This window comes from Neofelis nebulosa, chromosome X (assembly GCF_028018385.1).
Source record: "Neofelis nebulosa isolate mNeoNeb1 chromosome X, mNeoNeb1.pri, whole genome shotgun sequence".
NCBI lineage: Eukaryota > Metazoa > Chordata > Mammalia > Carnivora > Felidae > Neofelis > Neofelis nebulosa.
Genome location: NC_080800.1, coordinates 33,886,706 through 33,912,818, shown reverse-complemented (window position 1 = coordinate 33,912,818; position 26,113 = coordinate 33,886,706). Strand labels below are relative to the sequence as shown.

At 44.7% G+C, this 26,113-nt stretch overlaps 1 protein-coding gene across 7 annotated transcripts in view; it reads left to right on the top strand.

Annotated features, from left to right (window-relative positions):
• The window catches only part of SRPX (sushi repeat containing protein X-linked), a 112,237-nt gene that overhangs the window by 43,916 nt on the left and 42,208 nt on the right, over nucleotides 1-26,113 (top strand). Inside the window, exons 1-5 of one of the 7 annotated variants that reach the window (XM_058713339.1) lie at nucleotides 6,261-6,300; nucleotides 7,096-7,155; nucleotides 12,518-12,709; nucleotides 14,640-14,816; nucleotides 24,888-25,014. In XM_058713339.1, coding sequence (XP_058569322.1) covers nucleotides 6,264-6,300; nucleotides 7,096-7,155; nucleotides 12,518-12,709; nucleotides 14,640-14,816; nucleotides 24,888-25,014 — 593 coding nt within the window. In that variant the 5' untranslated portion in view covers nucleotides 6,261-6,263. The other 6 variants (XM_058713338.1, XM_058713341.1, XR_009257075.1 and 3 more) reach the window with 6 other exon arrangements.

Here is a 26,113-nt window from a genome sequence, read left to right as displayed (position 1 = left end):
CGATCTAATAAAGATAAGCATTTATCTCTGGTTTAAATGTATTTATCTCTCTTCTCCCATACTAAAGGAGATACTGCATGCTTCAGTAAACATTCTGATATGCTTTATAGTAGAGAATGCCATAAAACTGTGGTTCTTCATATCTTTTAGATCATGGACCCTTACTAAAAGCTGAAAGTTAGCAACTTTTCCCCCAGGAATGTGTGTATTCATGTACCAAAAGGCATGTCTGATTACAGAGGGTTCATGGAGTACCCCCCACAAAACCCTTCCATTGATTCTCTAGAAGGCCAGGGACTTGGATTAAGGATCTCTACTGTAAAGTGAATTTTATTTTGCTACTTTCAGTATAAAATTGATGATGCAGTTTGCTATTTAATATGATGACTTCTGATAATAGTAAGAGTATATTTAGAATAATGATGATGGGGAAAAACAAAAATTTCCTACAGACATTAAGAATGCAGAGGGGCGCCTGGGTGGCGCAGTCGGTTAAGCGTCCGACTTCAGCCAGGTCACGATCTCGCGGTCCGTGAGTTCGAGCCCCGCGTCAGGCTCTGGGCTGATGGCTCGGAGCCTGGAGCCTGTTTCCGATTCTGTGTCTCCCTCTCTCTCTGCCCCTCCCCCGTTCATGCTCTGTCTCTCTCTGTCCCAAAAATAAAAATAAAAAAAATAAAAAAATAAAAAAAAAAAAAAGAATGCAGAGCTGTCTTCAAAATAACTGAAACATAAACCCAACCCTTTGAACTAAAAATTAAAAATATAACATAGAACCAGCAAATCTGTCAATTTGGATCGTGTATCACAATCAATAAAGAAGTATATACTTTTAGCAAATTGGCTACATTTTCATTAGTCTCAAATGCTCCCCCCCACAACCATGAGAAAACTTTTAGGGTGGTAGAAGGAACATTCTACTAGCCTTCTAAAATCTAAATCCCTGGAACCTCTGGGTGGCTCAGTTCATTATCCGACTCCTGATTTCGGCTCAGGTTGTGATCTCCTGGGTTCATGAGATTGAGCCCCACATGGGGCTCTGAGCTGACAGTGCGGGGCCTGCTTGGGTTTCTCTCTCTCCCTCTCTTTCTGTCCCTCCCCTACTCACACAAGAGTACGAGCATGCTCTCTCAAAATAAATAAATAAAAATAAATAAAATCCAAAGTCCTGTTGTAACTCTAATACACATAACGGATATGTCTTAAGGGTGATTTGGTGCCTCAGTAATACATGGGACATTCAGAATGATAGCATGGGATTCAGTAGACCAGGAAGACCCTTATTTGAACTGTGGGGGAGAAAAGTGGCTATTTCTTTGGAAATCTGTTGAATTAGATGAAGTTTCTGCAAGGAGAGCAGAATTATAAATGGAATTGGCTCCAGGTATGGCTGAGGGACAGAATCCTTCATGGCACCGAGTTTCTGATTTCTGAGCCAATGTAGAATTTGTATTTGTGTGGAAGAAGCACTGAAGCATTCTTTCCAAAGAGTGGTAATCTGAACCATATGAGGACTGATTAATGGTTGTCATAATAAAACCTCAGTTAACCAGAATTCTAAAGGAATAGACTTTCCGAAATAACGAAGAATGTGTTAGGGAGCCTCCTTCTCTCCTCCCCACCCTCTGTCTGTTTCTTCCTTCCTTTCTTTTCATTGTAACCCTATGGAACATCCCCAATATGTATGAATCTCTTTTACTGCTTATTAAACTCTAGAAGTAAAAGCCGCTGGACAACATGTTCATCTTTGGTCCGTCCTGTCGTATTGTCCAGTATGTTCATTTTGTAGACTGGTCATTATTTTTTATAGAAATTGATGTATGCATTTAGGCTGAATATAAACTGGACACTTTTGGAGAGGGATGGCTAATATCCGTTTATTTTCTTTCCACTTCTTTTATCCCCTATCAGTAATAGGCAGTAAATTTTCCCTTCAGTTTGGATGCACTCAGCTGCGAGTACTAAACAATGCTACTCATAGAACCTTAAATTGAAAGGACATTTATTACTGACCTAACAGGAAGTATGGAGGGAAGATGTCTAAGTTGGTTTAGTAGCCCAATAAGGTCATTACAGACCCCAGATTCTTGTTATCCTTCCACTCTACTATCCTCAGCTGAAAATCTTTAGGAGTCGCCACATCTTACCTCATGGTTGCAAAATGGCTGCCATAGCTTTAGGCAGTCATCCTTACACAATAGCTTCCGAAACAGGAGAGAAAAGAGGGCAAAAGAGTTTTCTACTGGTGCGGTTCTCTCTTTTATCAAGGAGAAAATCTTTCCCACATGCCCCATCCCCCCAAATCAGACTTCTTTTTACTTGCCGTTGGCCAATACTGGGTTTCTTGCCTACCCTTGGAACAGTCGTTGGCAAAGGGGAATTCCTGACTTACAGCCATCATAGTTCATCTCCTGGGGACGGGCACACTGCTGCTGAACACAACCTGGGGGTCTTTTAGCAAGAAGAAAGAGGAGAATGGCTGACAGGCTGACAGTCAGCAGTCTTTGGCGAACACAGATCCTTCTTGCTTTTGCGGGGCTCCCTCTTCCCTGGCGTACTTGTTATTGCAGTATGCAAAAGCCATTTGCTGTTTGCCGCCTGTCAGTGCTAGGGAGACAGATAATGGTGGGTTGGGATCTAGGCGGAGGGGGATGGACCAATGTAAGTGAGCTGCTAATCAAGATGCTAATAAAGGTAACCTCTGCCAGGATTCTGAATTGAGATAATCTGAAATGTCTGCCTTGCAGTCTCTAATTTAAATAAAAGCAGTAGTGAGAATGCTTGACTTTGGGTTTGAGCCGGCCATCCAAAGAAACAAATGAAGAAAAGAAAATGGTTGCTTTACCCCTGCCAGGGAGAGCGCTGTGTTCAGCGTGGTCATGTGAACCATCTCTGTCTCCTTTCAGCTCATTATCAAGATTTTCTCTTTTCTTTTTCCTGAGGCATATGTCTAGACGTGGAATGGCTGATATGAAGGGTTAGTTTCAAACGCAGTGCAAAGCTTCTCTTCACCCTAGTAGTACCAGTTGTACTCCACCAGCGGAACTTGAGAGTTCCCAGTGTGCCTGGGTGGCTCGGTAGGTTGATGGGTTCGAACCCCGTGTCAGGCTCTGTGCAGACAGCTCAGGGCCTGGAGCCTGCTTCAGATTCTATGTCTTCCTCTCTCTCTGCCCCTCCTCCACTCACACTCTGTCTCTCTGTCTCTCTCTCAAAAATAAATATTAAAAAAAAAAGAACTTGAGACTTCCCGTATCAACACATTCTTGCCAGTTAAATTTGTGCCAATCTGATGGCGTGAATTGGTATCTTGATATATATTGTCCTGATCACTAGTGAGGTTCAGGAGTCTTTCCTAGTAACATTTTGTCCCATTTGCTTTAAATTCAGGAGTACTTGTTCATATTTGTCATTTCTTTCCATTGGACTGTTTTCTTTATATATCCTGGATAGTAATTCTGTATTATATGCATTGCAAATATTTTCTCCCAGTCTGGGACTTGTCTTTAAACTTTGTTCACGTGTCTCTTATTACACCGAATTTTTACATTTTATTTTATTTTATTTCATTTTATTTTATTTTATTTTTTAATTTTTTTTTAACGTTTATTTATTTTTGAGATAGAGAGAGACAGAACATGAACAGGGGAGGGGCAGAGAGAGAGGGAGACACAGAATCTGAAACAGGCTCCAGGCTCTGAGCTGTCAGCACAGAGCCCAACGCGGGGCTCGAACTCACAGACCGTGAGATCATGACCTGAGCCGAAGTCGGACGCTTAACTGACCGAGCCACCCAGGCACCCCCCCGAATTTTTACATTTAATTTAATTTAATTTAATTTTATTTTATTTTATTTTATTTTTTAAGCTTATTTATTTTTGAGAGAGAGAGAGAGAGAGAGAGCGCGCACACAAGCAGGGGAAAGGCGGAGAGAGAGGGAGATACAGAATCTAAAGCAGGCTCCAGGCTCTGAACTGTCAGCACAGAACCCGGTGTGGGGCCCAAACCCATGAACCGTGAGATAATGACCTAAGCCAAAGTCGTACACTTAACTGACTGAGCCACCCAGACATCCCCAGAATTTTTACATTTTAGTGTGGTGAAGCGTAGCAGTATTTTCCTTTATAGGTTATTGTTTGTAAGTTTTGTTTAATAGTCTTTCCTTACCTCATGATCATGCAGATATTCAGCATTTTTTTCTCCCATTTTTGGCTTTCAAATTTAGGCCTATAACCTCTCTGGAAATGTTTCTTTGGTGTGGTGCAAGATGGGACTCATTTTTTTCTTCATATGCATATCCATTTAATCCTAGCGTATTTATTGACCTTTTCCCCCACTGATTAGTCCTCCTACCTTATCATATTCCAAATTTGACCTACATGGGTCAGTATTATATGTATATGTGTGTGTATATTCAGTTTTATGCTTCATTCTGTATATAGTTTGCAGTATTTGCTTTTTTCCTTGGCTGTATTTCATACACATTTCCCTATTGCAAACTTGATTAGTGGGTATATAATAGCTTGTTGATAGAGGATAACCTGGTTGCTCATTCCTCTATTGTCACATGTTTAATTTTCCCTCTAATAAACAATATGTGGCAAATGTGTCTTAAAATGCTGATCTACTGGCAAAATGGGACTGTGTACCCCAGGGTCACCTGCCTCCCCAGTAGGTCTCAGCCTCTTCCCTTCTCTATGGAGTGTCCTCCCCCACCATGCATTTACATATCTCAAGTTATTTGTCAATGAGCAAGTGTTGTGGTGGTCATGGATTGCCCTGACCAGATCTTCCTTCAAGGAAGGGCCAGTGGTCTCAGCTGGAGGCAATGCTGGCCTTGGTCAGCCATAAGCTTTCAACCCCTTCAGAGACTGCCTCAGCTGTTGGGAGTGCTTTGCCCGTGGTCATGTCCTTCCAACGTGGGCCATATCCTATGGCTGATGGAGGCAGGAATATAAAGGCTCAGCCATTTATACCCAACCTGAGAGGGTGTCCTTGGGCTGACATCAAAGCTCGACTTGTCCCTCTGTCCAAACCTGTTTCCTTCTTAGTCCCTTCACAGGGGTTGATCCCTAATAGACCTCCTGTGCACTATACGCCATCTCACAAGCCACTTCCCAGAGAACCCAACCTGTGACAGTTGCCTTCTTTGCTTTGAACCAGGAATATAAGTCCACAGCCTCTTACTGCCCAGGTAGATGATATGGAGGCCAGGCTAACTTGGGGGAAGAAGGAAGTGCTCTTAATATGAAATAGATCTCTTGACACTTAATATGAGCTATGCCATATGGACTTGAAGAATCCAGCAATTCTTTGAGGAATCCAGTTCAACTCTGAATGTGGAGAGAAATGGGGGCAGGGTGGGAGGAGAGGGACAGCAGATTCTTAAACATTTCTAATATATTCAAAATGTATTTTGGAAGCTAAGCTTCTCTGAATTCTATGCATAATAAAGTTTATTTTCCATTGTGAAAGTAATACATGTTTATAGTAGAAAATTTAGACGGGAAAGAAGAAAAACATCCAATTAGCATAAGGTCTTCTAAGCATTGTTTATTTTGAATTTGGTTGTTTTACATTGGCATAAATCACACCATTTGTATAACTTTGCCATAGCACATTGTTTACTTAATGTTATAACCTTTTCCCATGCTGTTGTATCTTTTTATAAACATTATTTTCAAAGGACCCATTATAGTATAATACAATGAATATGCTGTGGTTTATTTAACTATAATATTGACTATTTGGTCTATTTATAGTCTTCTGCTATTATAAGTGACGTTGCAAAGAAATCTTTGTATGCAAATTTTTTTTCCTATATTTAATATTATTTCCTTGGGATAGATTCCCAGAAGTGGGATGACTCGATAAAGGGGTTTGAACATAGGCTTTTGATTCAGGTAGCTAGATTGCTTTCCTGAAGGGCAATACTGGTCTTCACGTTCACTTTTTGCTATTGAGTGAGGAATAGTTTACTATTCCTTTGTGCCTGTTTGAGTGGCCAGAAACCTGGAGCAAAGAGAGACACAGAACTGGGCTTCCCTAGGTGGGGAGTAGGGGCTTTTTTCAAATGGACATGGTCCAGGCTTCATCACCTTCCTACTCTCAATTTCCATGCTCTCTCTCATCCAGAATATAAGTAGAGTAGGGACCATGACTCATTCACTTATCCTGTGTGGGGATTTGAAAAGCCTCATGATAGAGAGTGTGCTTGCCCTTGCCCTTGTCCCTCTAGGTAAATGTGTGACCATGATGGTGCTAACTCCATGGTCAGTGATCAGACCAGGAAGTCTAAAGGGAAAGGTATGTAAATTTAAGATTAAGGTTTTGAAGTTTGGGCCCTGATACCAATTTCAAGATTAAGATTGTACCACTTACTGGAATTCGGTATTGGATATTCTAAAAATGATTTGGTTCCAACTGCTAAATGAGTTTAAATTTTAAAATTGAATACAGACTTTCCCTCTAAGGCTGTGGTTTTCAAGGGTAGCAAGACTCCTCAAGAAACTTTACTTTAGTGATGCCTGGGTGAGAGGCTCCAAATAAACATCCAAATTGTTGACTTCGGCCCTCATTTCCTACAAATTTATCAAAGTAGCTTTGCATTTCTTTTGTCATTAAGATTAGACATTTGATTTGCCTCCTTATCCTCCACCCAAATTCATTTTACAAGATGGACTGATTTTCAGGTACCACAAACACTCGGTTCTCCTGGGTTTTCTTTGACTGCCGGAGAAACCGTAGGCCATGTCTGAGTCACACACATTTTACTGCGTCTCCCCTGGCATGAGATTCATATACATTGGCGTCTTCTCAGAGCGAAGTTGACTTTCTGTCCTGAGTCCAGAATTCCAGTTGGCTTGTGGTGATTCCAAAGCAGACGGAGGTTCGTTTTGATTGGCTCTGGCAATCTCAGCCCAGCCAGGTTCACTCTGAGAGGTGCCCCTGTCCCTTCGTGAATGGCCACCGAAGCTTTCACTCTTGGCTCTGCGTTCTAATAAGCCCCTCTTGCATGACTGTTGCCAAAGCGGTGCTTCAAAATATTCGTCCATATCATGTGGCTCTCCTTGCTGCAGTTTCTGTTCTTTTTTATTGTAGGATCTGGAGACTCACCGCTAGAAGACGATGAAGTCGGGTATTCACACGCTAGATATAAAGGTGAATGCTTTGCTTTTGTGCTAATGGGGACCTGCTGATGCCAGGAAAACTTTCCTTTTTGCCCTGCAGAGCAGACTATAATAAAGTGACCAGACAATGCATTAAAGTTCAAATGACCTGTCGGGGAAAAAAAAAATGTATTTAAAAATTAATAAGCATATGCTCCCATTTAAAAACAAAATGAAGAGAAATGAAAGAAAGAAAAAGCATTCGGAATTCTCTGAAGTGCTGTCCTTCAGCACCGCGGTGGTCATTTTATTCTCGTAAATTTCTTTACTGTCCTTACTTCTGCAAAGCCAAGCTCTAGCTGATGAAAGTGAAAATCAAGCCGTGAATTCTGCCTGATTCGTACATTACAGCCAGAATGGTCCAGAGTAAACCACCTAAGGTTGAATCTGGACCCCGTGCTGCTAATGTACTGAGATGAATGGGGAATGGGAAAACTTGATTTTCATAAGCTCATTTCACTGTGCTCTTTCTGAGTCCAGCTTGGCTCCTGAAATGATAAGTAGAGTGTGTTGCCAGATGAAACTTTATTCTAATGATAAAGAACTCCATCTCTACACATTTCCAGCAATCCACCCCCCACCAGGTATAAAAAGCCTAATCAAGAAACTTCTAAGCAGGCTCAGGTAAGTATGTCCACAAATATTTCTACTGGTGAGTCATTTCTCTGAAGCTTAGGGAGCCCTGGGAAAAGGGAAGGTACATTTAGGTGATTTCTCTCTGAAGCTGCTTCCTTTTTCAGTGGAGGGATGATGTGAAGAAAAATTGGTTAATAAAGTTCTGTTGCGGAACTTTTGCCCAAGAAATGTGCCCACAGGCTGGCAAGAGGACACTGCCCTGCTCTGTCGCGATATGTCCAAGTTGTAAGAGAATCAGGGTAGTACCAGCCAGTCCTTCGGTTGTTTTTCACATGAGTGAACAGTCTAATATAATGACCAGTGTCTGTCCAGTTGTGTTTCCCACCACATTCCACGTTTTCTTATGATTTGTGAATGCAGAGGCTCATTCCTATGCACAGCTCGTGTATTAATTGCCTCAGGAACTAACCAATCAAACAAAGGACAAACTTGTTAATTAGGTGTTTGGGGTAAGGAGATATTCCAATTCCTAACACTTCTTAATTGAGGGTTTAAAAAAATGTTTTTTCCTTGAGTCCCTTCTTGAAAAATCTTCCTAAAACACATATGTGCACATGTGATCCTTCCCTTGTGCAGTAGAGTTGCCCAGTGCCCTCAGCTCAGCGTTCCCAGTGTTCATCCTCCCCTCATGGCACTGTAAGTGTGCAAGGTAGACCAGATGGCTAAAATATGTGCCAATATATTTAGATGGCTAAAATATGAGTGTTTAAGAACAAATATGTCTTAGGAAATTGTTTTTATTGTCAGGTTTATTTTAGTAATTTCTACTCCCAACTTGGGACTCAAACTCACAACCCCGAGATCAAGAGTCACATGCTCTTCTGACTGAGCCAGGCCGGGCACCCCAGTTTTTTTTTTTTTTTTTTTTTTTTTCAAGTCATAACACTTTAGAGGCAAACCGTTGTTAACCAGGCCCCTGCACAGTGTCCGGCACAGAGTGTATACTCAATAAGTGCTTTGAGTTAAAGGAGAAGAAGGAAGAAAGGAAAATGTAAACGACATTTATTGTGTTCCCAGAATGTGGCAAGCGTTGCTTTTGATTCTCTTGCTTGGAATGCCATCGCACGGTCACATGAATGGAGGGAAGGGGGAGGGCATGTTGAGATAATCTTGTTATTCCTTATTCATAGGTGAAGGAACCACAGATTAGAGAGGGCAGGTGAGTTGCCCAGAGTCCTTCAGCTAGCCAACATTGCATTCAGGTGTGAAATCCAGATGTTTGAAGCTCTGTGTCCAGAGATTGGCTTCTCACTCATCTGCTCTAAGACACTGTCTATCCTAGAAACTCCAGGTAACTGGGAGGCTTACCGCTTTGGCCAAGGGGGTGCTGAAAAAGCTTTCCTGAACAACTGATTTAGAGTTCTCCCTAAATAAACCCCGTGTTAATTGAAGCAGCGTAAGGGCTTTGCTTCGCTAAACCTCTGTGTTAAACATCTTGCTAGTTCACTCTAACTCCTAGTGCTTTTGTGCACTTCAAGTTCAAGTCAGTCACTAGCATTTTAATTATGATTATGGCAGAGCTGTGAAACTGTCACAGTATCTTCCTTAGAAGATTTCTTGGGAAATGACCCAAAGACATTCCTTCTGCGAATAAATGAAAACAAGATTTTTTTCCCCACATGTTGACAACAGCGCAGCTTTCGATGTGCAGCCAGCACTTCTAGGAGGATTTGAGGACTCAGAACGAGGGACAGAAAGGAATCGCACTGAAAATATTGTATTGAAATATGTGAATTTGTGATGTATGTATACCCCGGTCATCCTCTACTGTACCTGCCAGCCTTAAATACTTGTCCTGGGTACATTTGTGGCAAAGACGACCGTAACATGCGTGCTAAAGGGAAGGTATGCTGCTTTCGCATTAGCTTCCTCAAGAATCGTGTCCCTCCTGAAAAAGAAGTCCAGAAGCTGGAAGGTGTGTATTCAACATTTGAGTGAAAAACAAGTTAAGAATTGGACACTCTTCCCGTTTTTACATCAGTAGGGTTGTGATCGGGAGCCAGAATGCACAATGGCTTTGCCTTCAGCTGGAAGGGTTATGAGAGACCACTCAGCAGGCAGAAGAAGGAGTAAGGAGGCAGGCATGGGCAGGGGATCAGAAAGGAATAAGGCAGAGTTTGAAGCCTACAGCTTCAAAGCTAGATGGGACTTTGAAAATAATTTAATCCACTCCTGTGGCTTAGAGTTGAGGAATCTGATTCCCTGAAAAGTTTAGTGAATTGTCCAGGATTGCTAGGAGAGGATGGAATTAGAATGTATGCCCGGGGCTCCTGTCCTTGCCTGGTATTACACTCCCCACACTTGACTAGTTCAGTACGTTTTCCTCCTCTCCCTCTGTGTCGCCCATATTCACTTCTCCCTCACCACCCTTCCCCCACCCCCAGTGCCGGCTTTACTTTCTCTCCCTGGAGGCCAGTTCTCGGGCTTCCACAGTTTGGCGTGTGAGATGGCAGAAAATAAGGCAGGAAAGGGGGCCCAGTCGGCAAGAGGAGGAGGCCGGAGATGGGGAGCGCAGAAGCAATGCGGTCTAGAAGGAGAACAGGACAGACAGGGAAACTAAAAGGAAACGAGGCAGTGAAGGAGTTGAGAAGGGGTGGGGAAGATGATAAAGAGGTAAAACAACAGGTCGTTTGTAAGATCTTTTTTAGTTACCATGGAAATCCTCTGACAAACTGTAAAAAGTGCTTCTTTGAGACAAAACAGCAAGAGCATTTGGGAATTTCCTTGTAGGTGATCTTTCCTATTGGAGTTGGAAAAGAAAGGCAGAGAGAGGGAAGGAGGGAGGGAGACAGACAGACAGGCAGACCTCACGTCTAGTAGTCACAGAAGCCAGTAGGTTCCAAATCTCAGTTTTATTTGAGTGGTAGGCATCTATGGATTTTTCCAGAGTTTATCTTAAGAACATTTGATTACAGAAGAAATATCAATACCTGTGATCGTGAAATCTCCTGGTTTCCTGGCTTTCCTGGAGCCATCACTGAAGAAAGGACCAAGGCATTTAAAATTGTTTCAAGAATTCTTTCATACCTAGAAGACAATAATGGAGACATGTATGCTGTTTTGTACTTTACTTCAGGGTCCAGATTATTCTTAGTTAAAAATGCTAGCACATGGGGCACCTGAGTAGCTCAGTTGGTTGAGCATCTGACTCTTGGTTTCGGCTCAGGTCATGATCTCATGGTTTCGTGAGTTTGAGCCCCACATTGGGCTCTGTGCTGACAGCATGGAGCCTGCTTGGGACTCTCTCCTTTCCCTGCCCCCCCCCCCCCAATAAATAAATAAACAAAAACTTGACAAAATAAAAACGAAAAAAATGTTCACACATACAATGTGTGTTAAGAGGAAACTTTGTTCAAGGAAGGTCTGTAGGCCTGATGTAAGCTCCTGGAAGCCTGTGTCCATGCGTCCGCATGGTCGAACTTAATCAGCCCCAGGCCAAGCCTGCAGGACATGACTTTTACCCAGAAAGTCCAGGAAATACTTGCTTGAGTCCTGACTGTAGGACCCACGTGGCAGCTGTCTGCAAAAACATTATATGATGAAAGTATTAGCCAAAGAAGTTCTGAAAGCACAAAAGAAAAAAAAAAAAACCCAAAACAGTCTGTGCATAAGCCCTGGACCTGACTTGGTCTTCATGGCTGAGAAGCAGTCAGAAACACATCCTCAGAAAATTCCTTGGGAAGTCAGACAAGGTGTCCTCCTTGGCCACATGATGGCGCACGCACCCCACTCACGGACAGCCCAGGTGCAGAGGAGCCTGGCAGCTGTGGGGAGGGGGCTCCCCTCGGAGGCATTGGGAGCGAGGCAGGCTCCGCTCGCTCGTGGTAGTTTGTGAGGTGGGCACTGTGGGAACTTCCCCACCAATGAGCCAGCCTTGCCCTAACAATTTTATGGCTTTCAGCAAGTACCTTCCAAAGGCACAGGGGAGAGGCTCTGATTTGTCAGCGTTCTCCTAGCTGTGCTCCGGGCAACTACTAGACAAAAATCAAAACACGCCAGAATTTTGCCATTTGGGAACTTTACCATTTGTGACACTTTCTTACCTGAATGGGGCCTAACCGGGGACGTCTGAAAAGGGGAGTTGCTTCCCTATGGGAAGCGATTGTTCTGTGACTTTAAGCCAAAATTATCTCCCGTGGTAAAACCTTGGAAATTGCAGCTTTGTTCACATGAATTAAAATAGTATTATGAGTTTTTACAGAGAATATGCATGCAGATTTGGGGGGGGAAAAAAACCTAACCAATTATGGACTTCCTTGCCACTATGTATGGATGGTTGGGGTTAGGGTTTACAATGATATCAAATGCCTTCAAAAGAAGAATTATGTTATCTCCTCAAGGGAAATGCCAACGAGAACAAGCATGTATTGAATATTTGCTATGTGCTAGGCACTGTGCTAGGTGTTTGATATGCATTATTATTTTTTTTTTATCCTTAGAAGAGCCCTGGGACAGAGGTATAGGTATTGACTCAGAGAGGTTCAGTAACTTGTCCAAGATCACACAGTTAGTAACGGAGGAACTCGGATCCATAGACAGATATGTCTGACACCTAGTCCTGTGATCGTAACCTCCCCACCCAGAGACACCTTAAACGACTCCTTAAGAGATTCCAAAATATAGAGTGCAGTCAGCCAGGGACTTTGAGGATGAGGAGACACATTTTCTAAAGATGTCATTTCCTATTTCTCCCCTCCTTTTGTTTCTGCGACCTGCAGACACCCCATGGTGCTCCCCCATCAAGGTGAAGTATGGGGATGTGTACTGCAGGGCCCCTCAAGGAGGATACTACAAAACAGCCCTGGGAACCAGGTGTGACATTCGCTGCCGGAAGGGCTATGAGCTGCATGGTTCTTCCCAGCTCATCTGCCAGTCAAACAGGCGCTGGTCCGACAAGGTCATCTGCAAGCGTGAGTAGCTTGGCCCCGGTGGGGTGGGTTTTTGGGGCCCGTCAGCACCAAGGTTCTTTTGCTCTGAGATGAGATTAGAGCTTTTTTTTCTTTACCGAATGTTATGTGGTCTCTAATGAGAAAAACTGACCTTGTGAGCGGATGCCAGTGGGTTTGCGAGATTTGGTGGAAGGGAGAGAACACCTTTCAGACACCACAGTGTGATCAGCTGTTCAAGAAAGGGGGAGAGAACAGAGGTTTGCTCCGCAGACAGGTTTTGTTTCAATATGTGCTAGACCCTGAAAAGGTGTTGGGGATCTCGAAACAAATAAGACACACGCAGGCTCTGCCATCAAGGATCTCACAGAATAGCATCGGAGAGCAGAGCAGGGGTGCAAATCGTACAGAACGTACCAGGTGCGAAGTCATGGACTTGTGTTCCTGGAGACAAGAAGTGTTCACCCAGAGGGCAGAGCTGACAGAGGCCGGCCGGCCGGGAAAGTTACTGAAGAATGCCATTCCAGGAAAGGGACCGTGCCTCAGGGGAGAAAGAAGATGGGCAGAGCGTTTCAGGGGCTCACTTTTAGCTGGAGGAGAAGTCACATCACATTCAGGCAACTGCCAGAGGTACAGCATTGTTGAAGCACATTTCAGGTGCCATTGTTATTCAAAACAGCCACCATTAATTGAGCACCTGTTGTATGCTGGGCGTTTGACATATGTCCAGTTTTTGCATTGAGGCTATTGACATGGGTGCCAGTACCTTAACTTTATCGTTGGGGAAACTGAGGTTCCGGGCTGCAGCCATATGACCCCGCCTATGCAGACCATGTGACAGGGTGACTGTATACATAGTGGACATTTTTGGTACTTCGCCTGGATATCCTTGGGTCCTGTTTTCCCAATTCTGGGTGTCCCTCCCCCAGCTTCTGACTTGCATGTTAGATCTTCTTCAGAGGAAGAGAGGAGACTGTGTTCCTTCAGAGGGCTGTTCTCTTTGTTCTGACAGGGAGGGCATCCCCAGTAGGCCTGGAGCTGCCCAGTACTGACTGGTAAAGGATTATGGGTGCCCAACTTCCTTGTGTGGAGACAGGACAAACCCCGGGGTCACTCTGCTCCAGAGCTCCCCTGGGCGGGGGCAGGCCAAGGCTGACTTTGCCTGAGATCCCATCTTGCCTGGCCTCCTTCCTTCCCCTGTTCTACCTTCTCCACCCCTCGCTGGTCTCCCTTGGGAGAACTTTCTCACTAAATCACTTGCACACAAATCCACGCCTCAGGGTCTGCTTCTGAGGAACCCGACCTGAAACACTGACTTAGCTGGGATGCCAATCCAAGCCAGTCTGATATGAAACTGTGTGCCCTTCCTTGTAACAAGCAGCCACCCATGGTTTCTCTGGTTCTAGCCATGATCTTTTAAAAATTGTATTATGTTTATTTATTTTTGAGAGGCAGAGAGAGACAGAGCACCACCAGGAGAGGGGCAGAGAGAGAGAGAGAGGGAGACACAGAATCCGAAGCAGGCTCCAGGCTCCGAGCCGTCAGCACAGAGCCAGACATGGGGCTTGAACTCGTGAACCAAAGTTGGATGCTTAACGCACTGAGCCACCCAGGCGCCCCTCTATCTGTGATCTTCTTTTTAAATTTTTTTTAACATTTATTTATTTTTGAGAGACAGAGATGGAGCATGAGTGGGAGAGGAGCAGAGAGAGAGGGAGATACAGAATTTGATGCAGGCTCTAGGCTCCGAGCTGTCAGCACAGAGCCCGATGCAGGACTTGAACTCACTCACAGTGAGATCATGAACGGAGCTGAAGTCGGAAACTTAACTGACTGACCCACTCTATCTGTGATCTTTAAATTGGCTTTGCACTCTGTGTTTTCGGAGTTTCTGGGCTCAAACTCTATGGACAAAAACTAAGAAATGCTGAGTGTCTGGTTTTCTCTTTTTCAGAAAAGCGGTGCCCCGTTCTGGCCATGCCAGCGAATGGAGGGTTTAAGTGCGTCGATGGTGCCTACTTTAACTCCCGGTGTGAGTACTACTGCTCACCAGGATACACGCTGAAAGGGGAGCGGACGGTCACGTGCATGGACAACAAGGCCTGGAGCGGCCGCCCAGCCTCCTGTGTCGGTAAGAAAATACCCATCTTCAAGGAGCGCATGCTTTGGGTGGGTTCCTACAGTGGATTTTACAGGAAGCATTAGCACCCCGAATGTAAAGCATAAGTACCCAGCTTTGCTTCCAGAAGCTCTCTTCATCCCTAGTCCTGTGGCTTAGACCAGACCTAACCTCGGGCTCTATCCTAGAGCCCACTTCACGGCCAGGGGCTTGCATCTAATGCCTCTCTTTCTTGGCTTGCTCCTGAGGCCGCGGCAGGCTGTCAGGGGTGCTGCTTCAGTCCAGGGATCTGCCCTAAAGCACTGAGCAGAGTGGTTGACGTTTGCAGGACAGCCCCACAGAGAACATCTGTGTGTCTTTGAGCTGACAGACGGAGTTCATTTGTTGTAGACTGCGATGGGATGGTCAGTCAGCAGGCACTCCCTTTGCTAAGCTGGGATTTGGAAATGTTACCTGACTCTGGGTTTGTTGAGCAATGGTTCTTAAGGTGTGCCCCTGGGAGCTACAGAAGCACTTGGGAATTCTTTAGAAAGGCAAACTCTTGGCATTGCCCCAGATCTGCTGAATCAGAGGCTCTGGGAGTGGGGCCCAGTGCTTTGCACTTTAAGGAGCCCCCGGGGCATTCTGAAGGGCTGAAAGAGAGCCCCTGATGTAAGGCAGTACTTCTCAAACTTTAAAGTGCATTGGAATCACCTGGAAACCTTGGTGAAAATGCAGATTCTAATTCAGCAGATCTGGGGTGGGGGTCTAGCAATTGGCATTTTCTTAGGCCCTCCAGGGGATTCTCATGCTCTGAAGTTTGAGAATCTGCCTTAAGAATATCAAACTTGGGGGGGCGCCTGGGTGGCTCAGTCGGTTAAGTGTCTGACATTGGCTCAGGTCATGATCTCGTGGTTCACCAGTTCGAGCCCCACATCGGGCTCTGTGCTGACAGCTCGGAGTCTCGAGCCTGCTTCGGATTCTGTGGCTCCCTCTGTGCTCCTCTGTCTCTCGCACTGTCTCTCTCTCTCTCTCTCTCTCTCTCTCTCTCTCTCAAAAATTAATAAACATTAAAAAAAATATCAAATATGGGAAGAACTTTAATACCTTTATGCCAGAAATAGTGCCCTTGGACCAGCAGTGTTAGCACCAGCAGGAAGCTTGTTAGAAATGTAGAATCTTGTGACCCATCCCACACCTGGCAGATGAAAATCCACATGTGAATAAGATCCCCAGGGGATTCCTGTGCCCTTTAAATACCGAGGCAGACTGCTCTGGGACAGTGGTTTTTCAACTCTGGCTTCTATTTAAATCTGAATCACTGGGGCCCTGGTATTTTTCCAAAGCTCCCTCCAAGTGGTTGAGAACCACTCTCCCAGAGGATCATTTACTCATGAACCATTAGAGCTGCCAGGACCCACCCTTACAGAATATTCTAGTCCCTTCCCCTATTCTACAGATGAGGCCTGAGAGGTCACCTGACATAAGCAAGGTTGTATAGAGCCAAGCCTGTGTCTCCAGGCTCTCAGGCCCAAAGTTCCTGGATCCAGAGATACCTCTGGCACTGACGTGCTAAAGCAACTGCCATAGGCGCTTGGCTCTTCCCTTGTTGGTATCTGCCCGTCCTCCAGAGAACCGGTCAGCTCAGTCTGCGAATGTGCCTTATGCCAAGGACTCGTTCCTGACTGTTCATTGTCTGGGGCATATACTTCAGGAGCAAGACTGAAATTGGATGCTACCCTCCGAGGGCAGAAGTATAACAGTAACAACTCTGGCCTCAGTCCCAGGGCTGTCTTCAGGACGGCACCTCTGTCCATGGTCTTCCCTGGCAGCCATTCTCGCTCTTCAGTTCTGTGGGTACTGAGCTATAGCCGAGGGATCTTGCCCAAGATGTGATATGAACCCTTCTAGGTCAGAGTCACAGCCTGGACCATACCTTGTATCCATTTGCCGAGAGCAACAGGTCCAAATAAACTCAGATAACAGACTCAGATTGATTCTAGGCTTCTCTTTTTCTATGTTTTAGGTAGGAGTTCGTAGTGGTCAGTAATTGGGAAAACAGAAACCATGCTAGGTATTTCAAATGGAGGAGAAGAATTTAACACAGGGAATTGGTTAAAAAATATAAAAAGAGCTGGAGGAGCAAATGGTGCCACGGTGTTGTCACCCAAAGTTCATAAGCCTGGCCTTATTGCTGACATTTCTGGAACTGACGCCATCGTCGATGAGGGTGAAATCAGGAGCCCACACTCCTGCCGCTAGTTCGGGAGTCCAGGAAACCCTCCCTGAAGCTCCACCTTCTCCTTGCGTTTTGTTCTCTGACAGGTGCCTCCTGTTTGCAAACTTATCTGGCACCCAGCAGGCAAAAAGAGTCTGGGAGATAGAATTTTGAGACCTTCAGTCCAGGTGGTAAAAGGGAGATTACAGAAAAACTGAGTAGCAACGGGGTATTTGGTTCAGCAACTTTTCTCCGAGGGTTTGGACTTCTCCCCCTGAGTCACAGTAGTTCTCGGTGAGAAGATGGCAAAGCAGTCCTGGTCAACCGATGCAGGTAGAGTGGTGCTGAGGACACACACCTCTTGAAGGACATGACCTAAGGCCAGGCGGTCGGGTCAGCAGGACCTCTCACAGATGTTGTTTTCAGTATCTCCCCTGTGACTTGCTATGTGCAAAGCTAGCTCTTCAGAACAGCCACCCAGATTTTAAATCTCTGCTCCCTCATGTCGGAAAGGACAGAGGTGATGGGAGGAAGGGAGATGTTTGAAAATCTTTCTGCTAAGCAAGCATTGGCGATGAGTTCTCTAGGGATCACACTGTTCAGGTGTCCAGATCGTGTGCAACAATGGAAAGAAAATGCTGATTGTTCTCAAAAAGCAACAGGCATGGCTTAAGCTGGACCAGATGGGGCTGGAACCTTCCCAGAGGGAGAGAGAAAGGACTAAGAAATGAACCCCAGTTGCAGGGAATTTATCTTAGAGTTTGCCAGGGCAAGGTTCAGGCATCCTGGGTGGGGAAGGGATATTGTGCATACAATGAGGTGGGAGAGGCGAAAAGGGGACCAGTGAGCCACAGGAGAGCATAGAGCTCCCAGGAAAAAGAGACAGACAGACAAAGCCAGCAGGCACTTCTTTCGTTAATTTTGGTGACAGAGAAGCTGGAGTTTGTCCCCAGTGACTTTTACTCCAGGGATGTCATGGACTCTGTTGGCTTTAAATGTATTAAATTAGTTTAATAACTTTGTTCATGTGTAGAGGGTCCTTGAGCATAGCTCAGAGCCTCAGCCTCTTTTAGATGCTGACCCATGGTGGCTGAGTAGTTCCCAAATTTCCGCACAACTTCCAGCAGCGCGTCTTGGCCAGAGCTTTGCTGAGTGCTGAGAAAATGGTCCCAGCTCTCCTCCAGACCTGGAGGGAGGAGAGAACACTGGCCAGGCTTTTGACTCTGAGGTGGTCAGTTCTGTGGTCTGGCTAATTTGAAAGTACCATGAGTTAAAATTAATTCTCTTAGGCAGACCGCACTCTGGCAGTGGACTCAAGTCCATGGTTATTTCCAAAACAGATATGGAGAGAAAGAAGTCAATGCAGGAGAAAAATCCTGCTGCAATTGCAGGAGGGTTAAACTAAAGAGCCACAACTTCCATTGATCTATATCTGTATCTAGATACATAGATATATGAAAAAAACCTTGAAATTAAACAGCTATTGTTTTTAGGGGATTTTTTTTCTTTCTTTCCATTTTTAGTTATTTTTGGTTACATTGGCATTTAGATAGAACAATGGACAGTTAGAATTACAAGCAAGCCCTCATCTAGATGCCAGATTTTGAGTTGATGTGGGATTTCTCCCTGAGACCAACACTTTTCCCTGCGCAAAAAGAGGAAGAGATAAACATTAAAGAAAATTAAAAATCACCGATAATGAAGACCCAGCCGATACCTTTTGACATGCAGAGAGCCCCCATTTAGTTGTTTTAACAAAGGACAGTGTACAAACCAACTTGATTTTTGGAATTGCTCTCTGCTTGTTTTGTATTTCCCGCAGAGTAGAATAGATTGAGACTTAGCACACACGAAATTCTGGAATAAAATATCATCTCTGAGATTTCAGATATGCACACTGATGGATTGCTTTTGTGGCTTCTCAGCTCTCTGACAGCTGGGCTTACCCACTGACCCACAGGGACATTCGATGGACTGCCCTGCCTTACTTCCAGAGAATCAGTTGAAGATACACACATTATGGGGCTAAGAATAAATGTGTCAGTGCATCGTTATCAGTGATCTTAAATTATGCTACATTCTTCCTGGGTTGACAAGCACACATCCTTTGGCAAACCTTCAGGAAGCTAGTTTAGCTTTGAAACGACTTGTTGGATTGAGATACTGATCCACATTTTTACCTGGCCTCAACAGGTAAACTCGTAGTGACCTTGTATAATATAAATACATCACCAATGAATTTTCAGTTGGGCATCTTTCTGGTGAAGATGGTGACTTTTTTTTAAATTAAAAAAAATTTTTTTAACGTTTGTTTATTTTTGAGAGAGAGAGAGAGAGTGAGCGAGCAGGGGAGGAGCAGAGGGAGAGGGAGACACAGAATCCGAAGCAGACTCCCCGGGCTCTGAGCTGTCAGCACAGAGCCCGATGCGGAGCTCGAACCCAAGAGCTGTGAGATCATGACCTGAGCCGAAGTCGGACGCCCAACCGACCGAGCCACCCAAGTGCCCTAAAGATGGTGACTTTTAATTGTGGAATTCACTGCCTCCATTTCTTGCCTCTTGCGTCCACTGGGGAAAATTTTCTGATACTTTATATGATAGCAAAAAAACAGAACCACCTCTGAGACACATCCACAAGGATTATATTCTGCTAAAGCTGGGGGAAGCAAACAGTCGGGCAAGTTTACAGAGTCCAGGTTTGTTCTGCCTTTGGGAATTACTCTCTTCCTGTGCCCCATGTAGTGGCCACTTCCTTCCTCTGTCACCAGCCTCAAACTATTTTATATTTGTATCAGTAATCTATTCCTGCACCAACGGACAACCCAAAATTCAGTGGCTTCCAACGACCATGTTATTGCTTCTGGTTGTTTGGGTTGGGGATTTGGGCAGGACTCAGTGGAGACAGCTCATCTCTGTTTGACATTGTAATAGCTGAGGTGACTGGGGACAAAGGATCCAAGATGGCTTCACTCACGTGTTTGGAACCTCAGTTGGCTGTGCTGGCTGGGGTTTGGCTGAGTGTGTCTGTCTGTCTCTCTCTCTTCATAATTTCTTGTCCTCTCCACATGGCCTCTCCAGTCAGATAATTAGACCCTTAGATGGCAGCTGGTTCCCAAGATAGCAAAAGTAGAAAGTGCCAGACCCTGTAAAGGGCCCAGACTTGGGACTGGCATAGATTTACTTCCCTTACATTCTCTTAGTCAAAGTGAGTCACAAGGCTGGTGCAGATTCAGAGGGAGGGGAAATAGACTCTACCTCTTGGTAGGAGGTGCTGAATATATATAAGGGGATTATGAGTAGCCATCTTTGCCAGAAATTCACCACAATATTCTTTGTTTGAAAAAAAAGTGCTTGGAAATCATTAATTAAATACATCTTGGAAGATGCCATACAAGATGAAGAAGTTTGAAAAAAAAAAAAAAAAACAGGTGTGATTGCTTATATACCTGTTCGGCCACTATTAACAAAGCTAAAATCATAATGCTTTAAATGAGATACAGGTTCTATTCTCCTATAAACGTTTATGCTTAAGCAGCCTTGGGCAGTGTCCGAGGCCCAACTCCTCCTCACTTGTTCTTCGGTCTAAGATGGCTGCTATTGCTCCCCCACCATATACCCACATTCAAACCAGGGTAGAGGAGGGAGGAAAAAGGGAAAGGTGCGCTCTTCCCACCCTTTTTAAAAGCACAACCCAGAAGTTGCACAGGTCACTTTTCCTCACAACCCATTGGTGGAGCCCATCACATGACCATGCCTAACTTCAAAGGAGGCTGGAAAATGTAGTCTTTCTTCTAGAAGGCCAAAGGCCCATGCAGACTTCTTTGACTACAAAAAAGGGGATCAGAGAGTAGGTAACTAACCAGTCCCAGCCACACTGACTGTACAGAGTGAGAGGAAGTTGGTGTGAAAGATCAGGGGATAAAAGAGGTGAGAGAAGTGGGGTGCCTCGGTGCTTCAGTCTGTTAAGCGCCTGACTCTTGCTTTTGGCACAGGTCACCATCTCACAGTTCCTGGGATCGAGCCCCACATGGGGCTCTGCACTGACAGCGACATCACAGAGCCTGCTTGGGATTCTCTATCTCTCCCCCTCTTGCTGCCCCGCCCCAATAAATAAATAAATAAACTTCATGGTGAGAGAAGCAGCAGGTTGAAAGCCAGTTTGTACGTAGGAAGTCGGGAAAGGGACAGTGAAGAGTCTGTTTCTGTGAGGAGCCGTGGCAACCTTTTACTTGGGTTAAGACTATCATCTTGCCTTAGAATGAGGCAGAAAGAGGGGACTCCACCTCAGGTCCCGCAGTCTCCGATAAAGGTATTGCCATGCTCTGAAGCGCCCGTTAATCATACGCCATCTTCAAACATGGCTCTCCGGTGGGAAACACTATTTAAGGAAACATTTGAGGATGCAGTTACTTTACAGCCTCAGTTTAAAAGGGTTTTTTTTTTTCCCTCTTGGAAAAAAGTGACCTGCTGGCCAGGACACTGTCCTTTTGAACCTCTTTCTTATTTCCACCACCTACCTGGTTAGACGTGTTAAGGATTCCCAAGCTTCTCCAATAAATAGTAGGTGATAGAGTGAAATATATTTGTTACTGATATTTTATATGCAGAGGGGCAGCTAGAGCCCTGAGAAGGGGAACAGTTGGTCAGATGTCTCCTGTGCATGGCCTGGGTTCTCCCAGAAGTTTTAGGGCTTCCACACAGTAACTGGCTCTGCGGTCATCCTGACTCAACAGGGAATTGCAATTATGTTTCTACAGTAACTGTGTTCATTCATGGAAATTTGTGATCGCTTCTAGAAACCATGAGGGCCATGGCTGTGTAATTATAGGCTTAGGTTTCTGGAACATCTGCTGAAAGGCAGGCTAGCTGGTCTCCTCAGCTGAATATGAGGGCAGCATGCTTGAGGGTGCAGCAGAATCTGCTCTTCAGGGATCGATGGCGAAGCTGTACCAGGCGACCCCAAAAGAATGTACGTCTTGGGAGGAAATTACCGGGTCAGCAGCAGGCAGACACCCAGACGTGTTTGGCTTATTAAGATAATTAAAAAATATGTGATCATGTCTGAAAATCCCAGACCATTGAGAAATTCCACAAGAGAGGAAATACTTCCTGGTATATAAGTGGGGATGTTAACAACAATACTCAGTCTGGTGGGTGGCCATGAGAAGTCAGTGACATAATGCATGGGGTGGGCAGGTAGGTTGGTTCCGTAAACATTCGCTGTTATTTTTAATGATTAATTTTTTTCTTGTTTCTAGTTTGGAAGAGCACTGCTTCTGAAAAACTAGGCCAGTTTCAGCTAATCACTGTTAGCCCGGACATAAGCTGGCTCTGGAAAGCTCTGAGAGCCTTCACCCAGATAATCTAATTTAGAGCACATTTGCTCACAATGGCGGTACGAATGGTTAAATACAGAAAACCCAGCATGTCTTCCAGATGTTTACTTTCCATGACACAGAGGCTAAATGTATCTCTTCACTCTGACAATGTCACCCCAAGAAAATAAGGAAACACTGTATAATTTTGCATTGAAATCTATCTCCTTTTCTCAGCCCATCCTTTTTTGCTTTAAATTAACCAAAAATATATATACTTTCTTTTTTATTAAAAAAATTTTTTTAATGTTTATTTATTTTTGAGAGAGAGAGAGAGAGAGAGAGAGAGAGAGCGAGCGAGCATGAACGGGGGAGAGGCAGAGAGAGGGAGACACAGAATCCGAAGCAGGTTCCAGGCTCTGAGCCGTCAGCACAGAGCCCGACGCGGGGCTCGAACTCATGAACTGGGAGATCATGATCTGAGCCGAAGTTGGCCGCTCAGCCGACTGAGCCACCCAAGTGCCCCTAAAAAAATACATACTTTCTAGGATGAGATTGCCAGCTAGATTTGACCAGCAGGGGGCAGGTACTGTATACTCATCTTTGGGATTCCCCCAAAGCTGTGAAATGTTCATCTCAATTATAAATGTATGTCTTCTATCATCTATCATAACAGAAGTTAAAAGGATTATTTTTAAAAACTTAGCAAATGAAAATAGGCACCTCAAATGCATTTAAAGCAGCTTCCATTTTATCAGAACCTGTATATACTTTATCAATTTTAGGAAGCATATTTGTTTACATTTTAATATCCCTGAAATTGGAATGCATCTCAAAATTGATTGTAACTTAGACGCAGTAAAATATGGTAATTATTCAATTTAGGATTAGCGTATTAAGGTTTGTAAATTCACACTCCATTGAAGCATGACATGGGAGGCATATGAATTTGCATAGCCGAAGGCGAAGTTGTTTACCAAGTTATTCATAACTTCTTGCCCTAAATAAAATGAGAAGTTATTAGAAAAGACATAGAAGGAGGGATGCCTGGGTGGTTCAGTCAGTTGAGCATCCGACTTCGGCTCAGATCACGATCTCAAGGTTCGTGGATTCAAACCCCGTGTCGGGCTTTGTGCTGACAGCTCGGAGCCTGGAGCCGGCTTCAGATTCTGTGTCTCCCTCTCCCTGCTCCTCCTCTGCTCATGCTCTGTCTCTCTGTCTCTCCGTCAAAAATAAACAAACATTAAAAAAAAGACCAGAGAAAGCATATTAAGACTTTACGTGGTGCTTTAGTCTCTCAAGGATGTTTCTGACTCAGAATGAAATGACATTTAATTTTCATTCAGGTTGTAGCATAGCGGCATTTAAATAATTATCAGTTGATGTCTAAAGCAATGAACATCTAAATGTTGTAACTTGCCAGGCTGTCTTTAAATATTTTCTCTACCTGTTCAGAATCATCAAATGGAATTTTCGAAAGTTTGAATTCCCCCTTCTTGTAATTTCACTTTAGCTACGACAAAATGAAACCCAACCCAGCGAGGATTGACGTCTCATTTATTTCTAACCCTCATTATCAACCCATCCTTGATACTGAGGGAGCAGAAATTCTGTTCCCAGGTAGAGAAACTACCTGGGCAAATTCAGGAGGCCTTTGGAGGGCCAGAGGCAAGGTAAAAACTGCTTTCCCGAAACACAAAACCATGGGTGTCGTCCAGTGGTAGGTGGCGAGCACAGTGCAGACCATTGTTTGTTGTAAGCTATTGAGGAGTGGGGAGTGGACTTAGCCAGAGGAGAGAGGGCTTGTTCTAGGAGTAAGTGCTTGGACCTCAGTTATAATTCACACTATCACTGTTTACACGCCTGGCCTTAAATAAATCACTTAAGCTCTCTAAACCTCAGTTTCCACACTTGTAAAATAGAGCATTGGGTCGTTTCTTTAAGCCTCTGTACCATTTGCTTCTGCCTCACCGTGGGCGGTACCATTTTCTACCTCGTGTCCTATTTTATGTATGGTGACAATAATCCCCCCAGTAGACTGTAAACTCTTGAGAAGCACGTAATTCCCTTGCCTTTGTGCATCCCTAAACCTAGTAGTTGGAATGGTGCCTCGAGTAAGGCAGTCGCTCACTAGAGATGTGTTGCCTTGAATTGCATTGAACTAGAAGACAGCTAAGGTGCCCCTTCTGATGTTCTGTCATGCTGTCCTTGAAGCAGGAGGGACTCCCTGTGGCTGAATGAGTTCTAGCTGGGTGGCGGCAATGTTGTGAAGTCAGTAAGCAGAGTCTGGAAGCGTGGGGAGAAGTTGCCGTAGCTGATCAATTATGCTAGAAGACACCTTGCAAGACCAGTTGATTGCGGGTCTGGCCCTGTGAGTTCCCGAGCAGTCTTCAAAGCTCAGCAGGAGAGAAGAGGCAAGATGAACGGAGGGAAGAGAAATACAGAGGGGTGAACAGACTCTTTGAAAATGGGGAGCACGTGGAGCTACCGGCAGGTCAAATGCTGGTTGTTGCACCCCAGGCCGACAAGATATTTCTTCGTGATGGTGACTGTACTGTGGTTCTGTTTTCAGATATAGAACCTCCTAGAATCAAGTGCCCAAGTGTGAAGGAACGCATTGCTGAACCCAATAAGCTGACGGTCCGGGTGTCCTGGGAGACGCCGGAGGGCAGAGACACGGCAGATGGCATTCTAACTGAGTAAGTGCACCTTTGGCAGTGGGAAGGATGTTGCTTCTTTTATGAGAGACGTTTACTGCCCAGAGTGGGGAAGTGTATCTCTGCTGGTCCATTTATGCTTTCAGAGCACTCCTTTAGCAATTCCTCATTCATGCGCTATTTTTCTCCGTGGTCGTCTTCAGCACCTGCCATACTGTATATTTTACTTATGTATTTGTTTATCGCCTGTCTCCACGATAGCATGTTTACTGCCATATCCCTAATGCCCAGAAACAGGCCTAGCACAGAGTTGGTACTCGGTAAATATTCGTCAAAGGAAAGGGAAGAAGGGAAGAAGAGGGATGGGAGGAGAAAGAGGACGCTAGCTGGTTAACTCTGGGATAAAATCACCCCCGTTGCCTGCCCACGGGGCTCCTACCGAAGCCCTTAGGCCTCACTAAGCCATCACCCGCCTCCCTGATAAGCCTCCGTGTGTCCCAGGTAGAGCCAGACGCTGCCCCCCTCCCCTTGTGCTCTGTGAGTATGGTTTAGTGCAGAACTTTCTATCCCTTGGTTTTTGGCAACTGCTCCTTTCAAAACTTTGACTTCTAGTTAAATTTTTTTAAACTTGTGACCACAATGGGGAGCCTGGATGGCTTAGTCATTTGAGCATCCGACTCTTGATTTCAGCTCAGGTCATGATCTCACGTTCTTGAGATACAGCCCGCCGTCGGGCTCTGTGCTGACAGTGCAGAACCTGCTTGGGATTCTCTGTATCCCTCTCCCTCTGCTCCTCTCTGTGCTCTATCTCTCAAAAATAAATGAACTTAAAAAAAAAATAAAAAATAGAGGCGCCTGGGCAGCTCAGTCGGTTAAGCATCCGACTCTTGGTTTCGGCTCAGGTCATGATCTTGCACTTTGTGAGTTTGAGCCCTACGTTGGGTTCCACATTGAGAGTGCAGATCCTACTTGGGATTCTCTCTCTCTCCCTCTCTCTGCCCCCTCTGACTTTCTTTCTGTGTCTCTAAATAATTAATTTTCAAACATTAAAAAAAATAAAAATCAACTTGTGACTACATTAAAGACTTACAGAAGAAGTTTATAAAACCAGAGGAAGGGTCTTCAGCTTTCTTCCCCACCC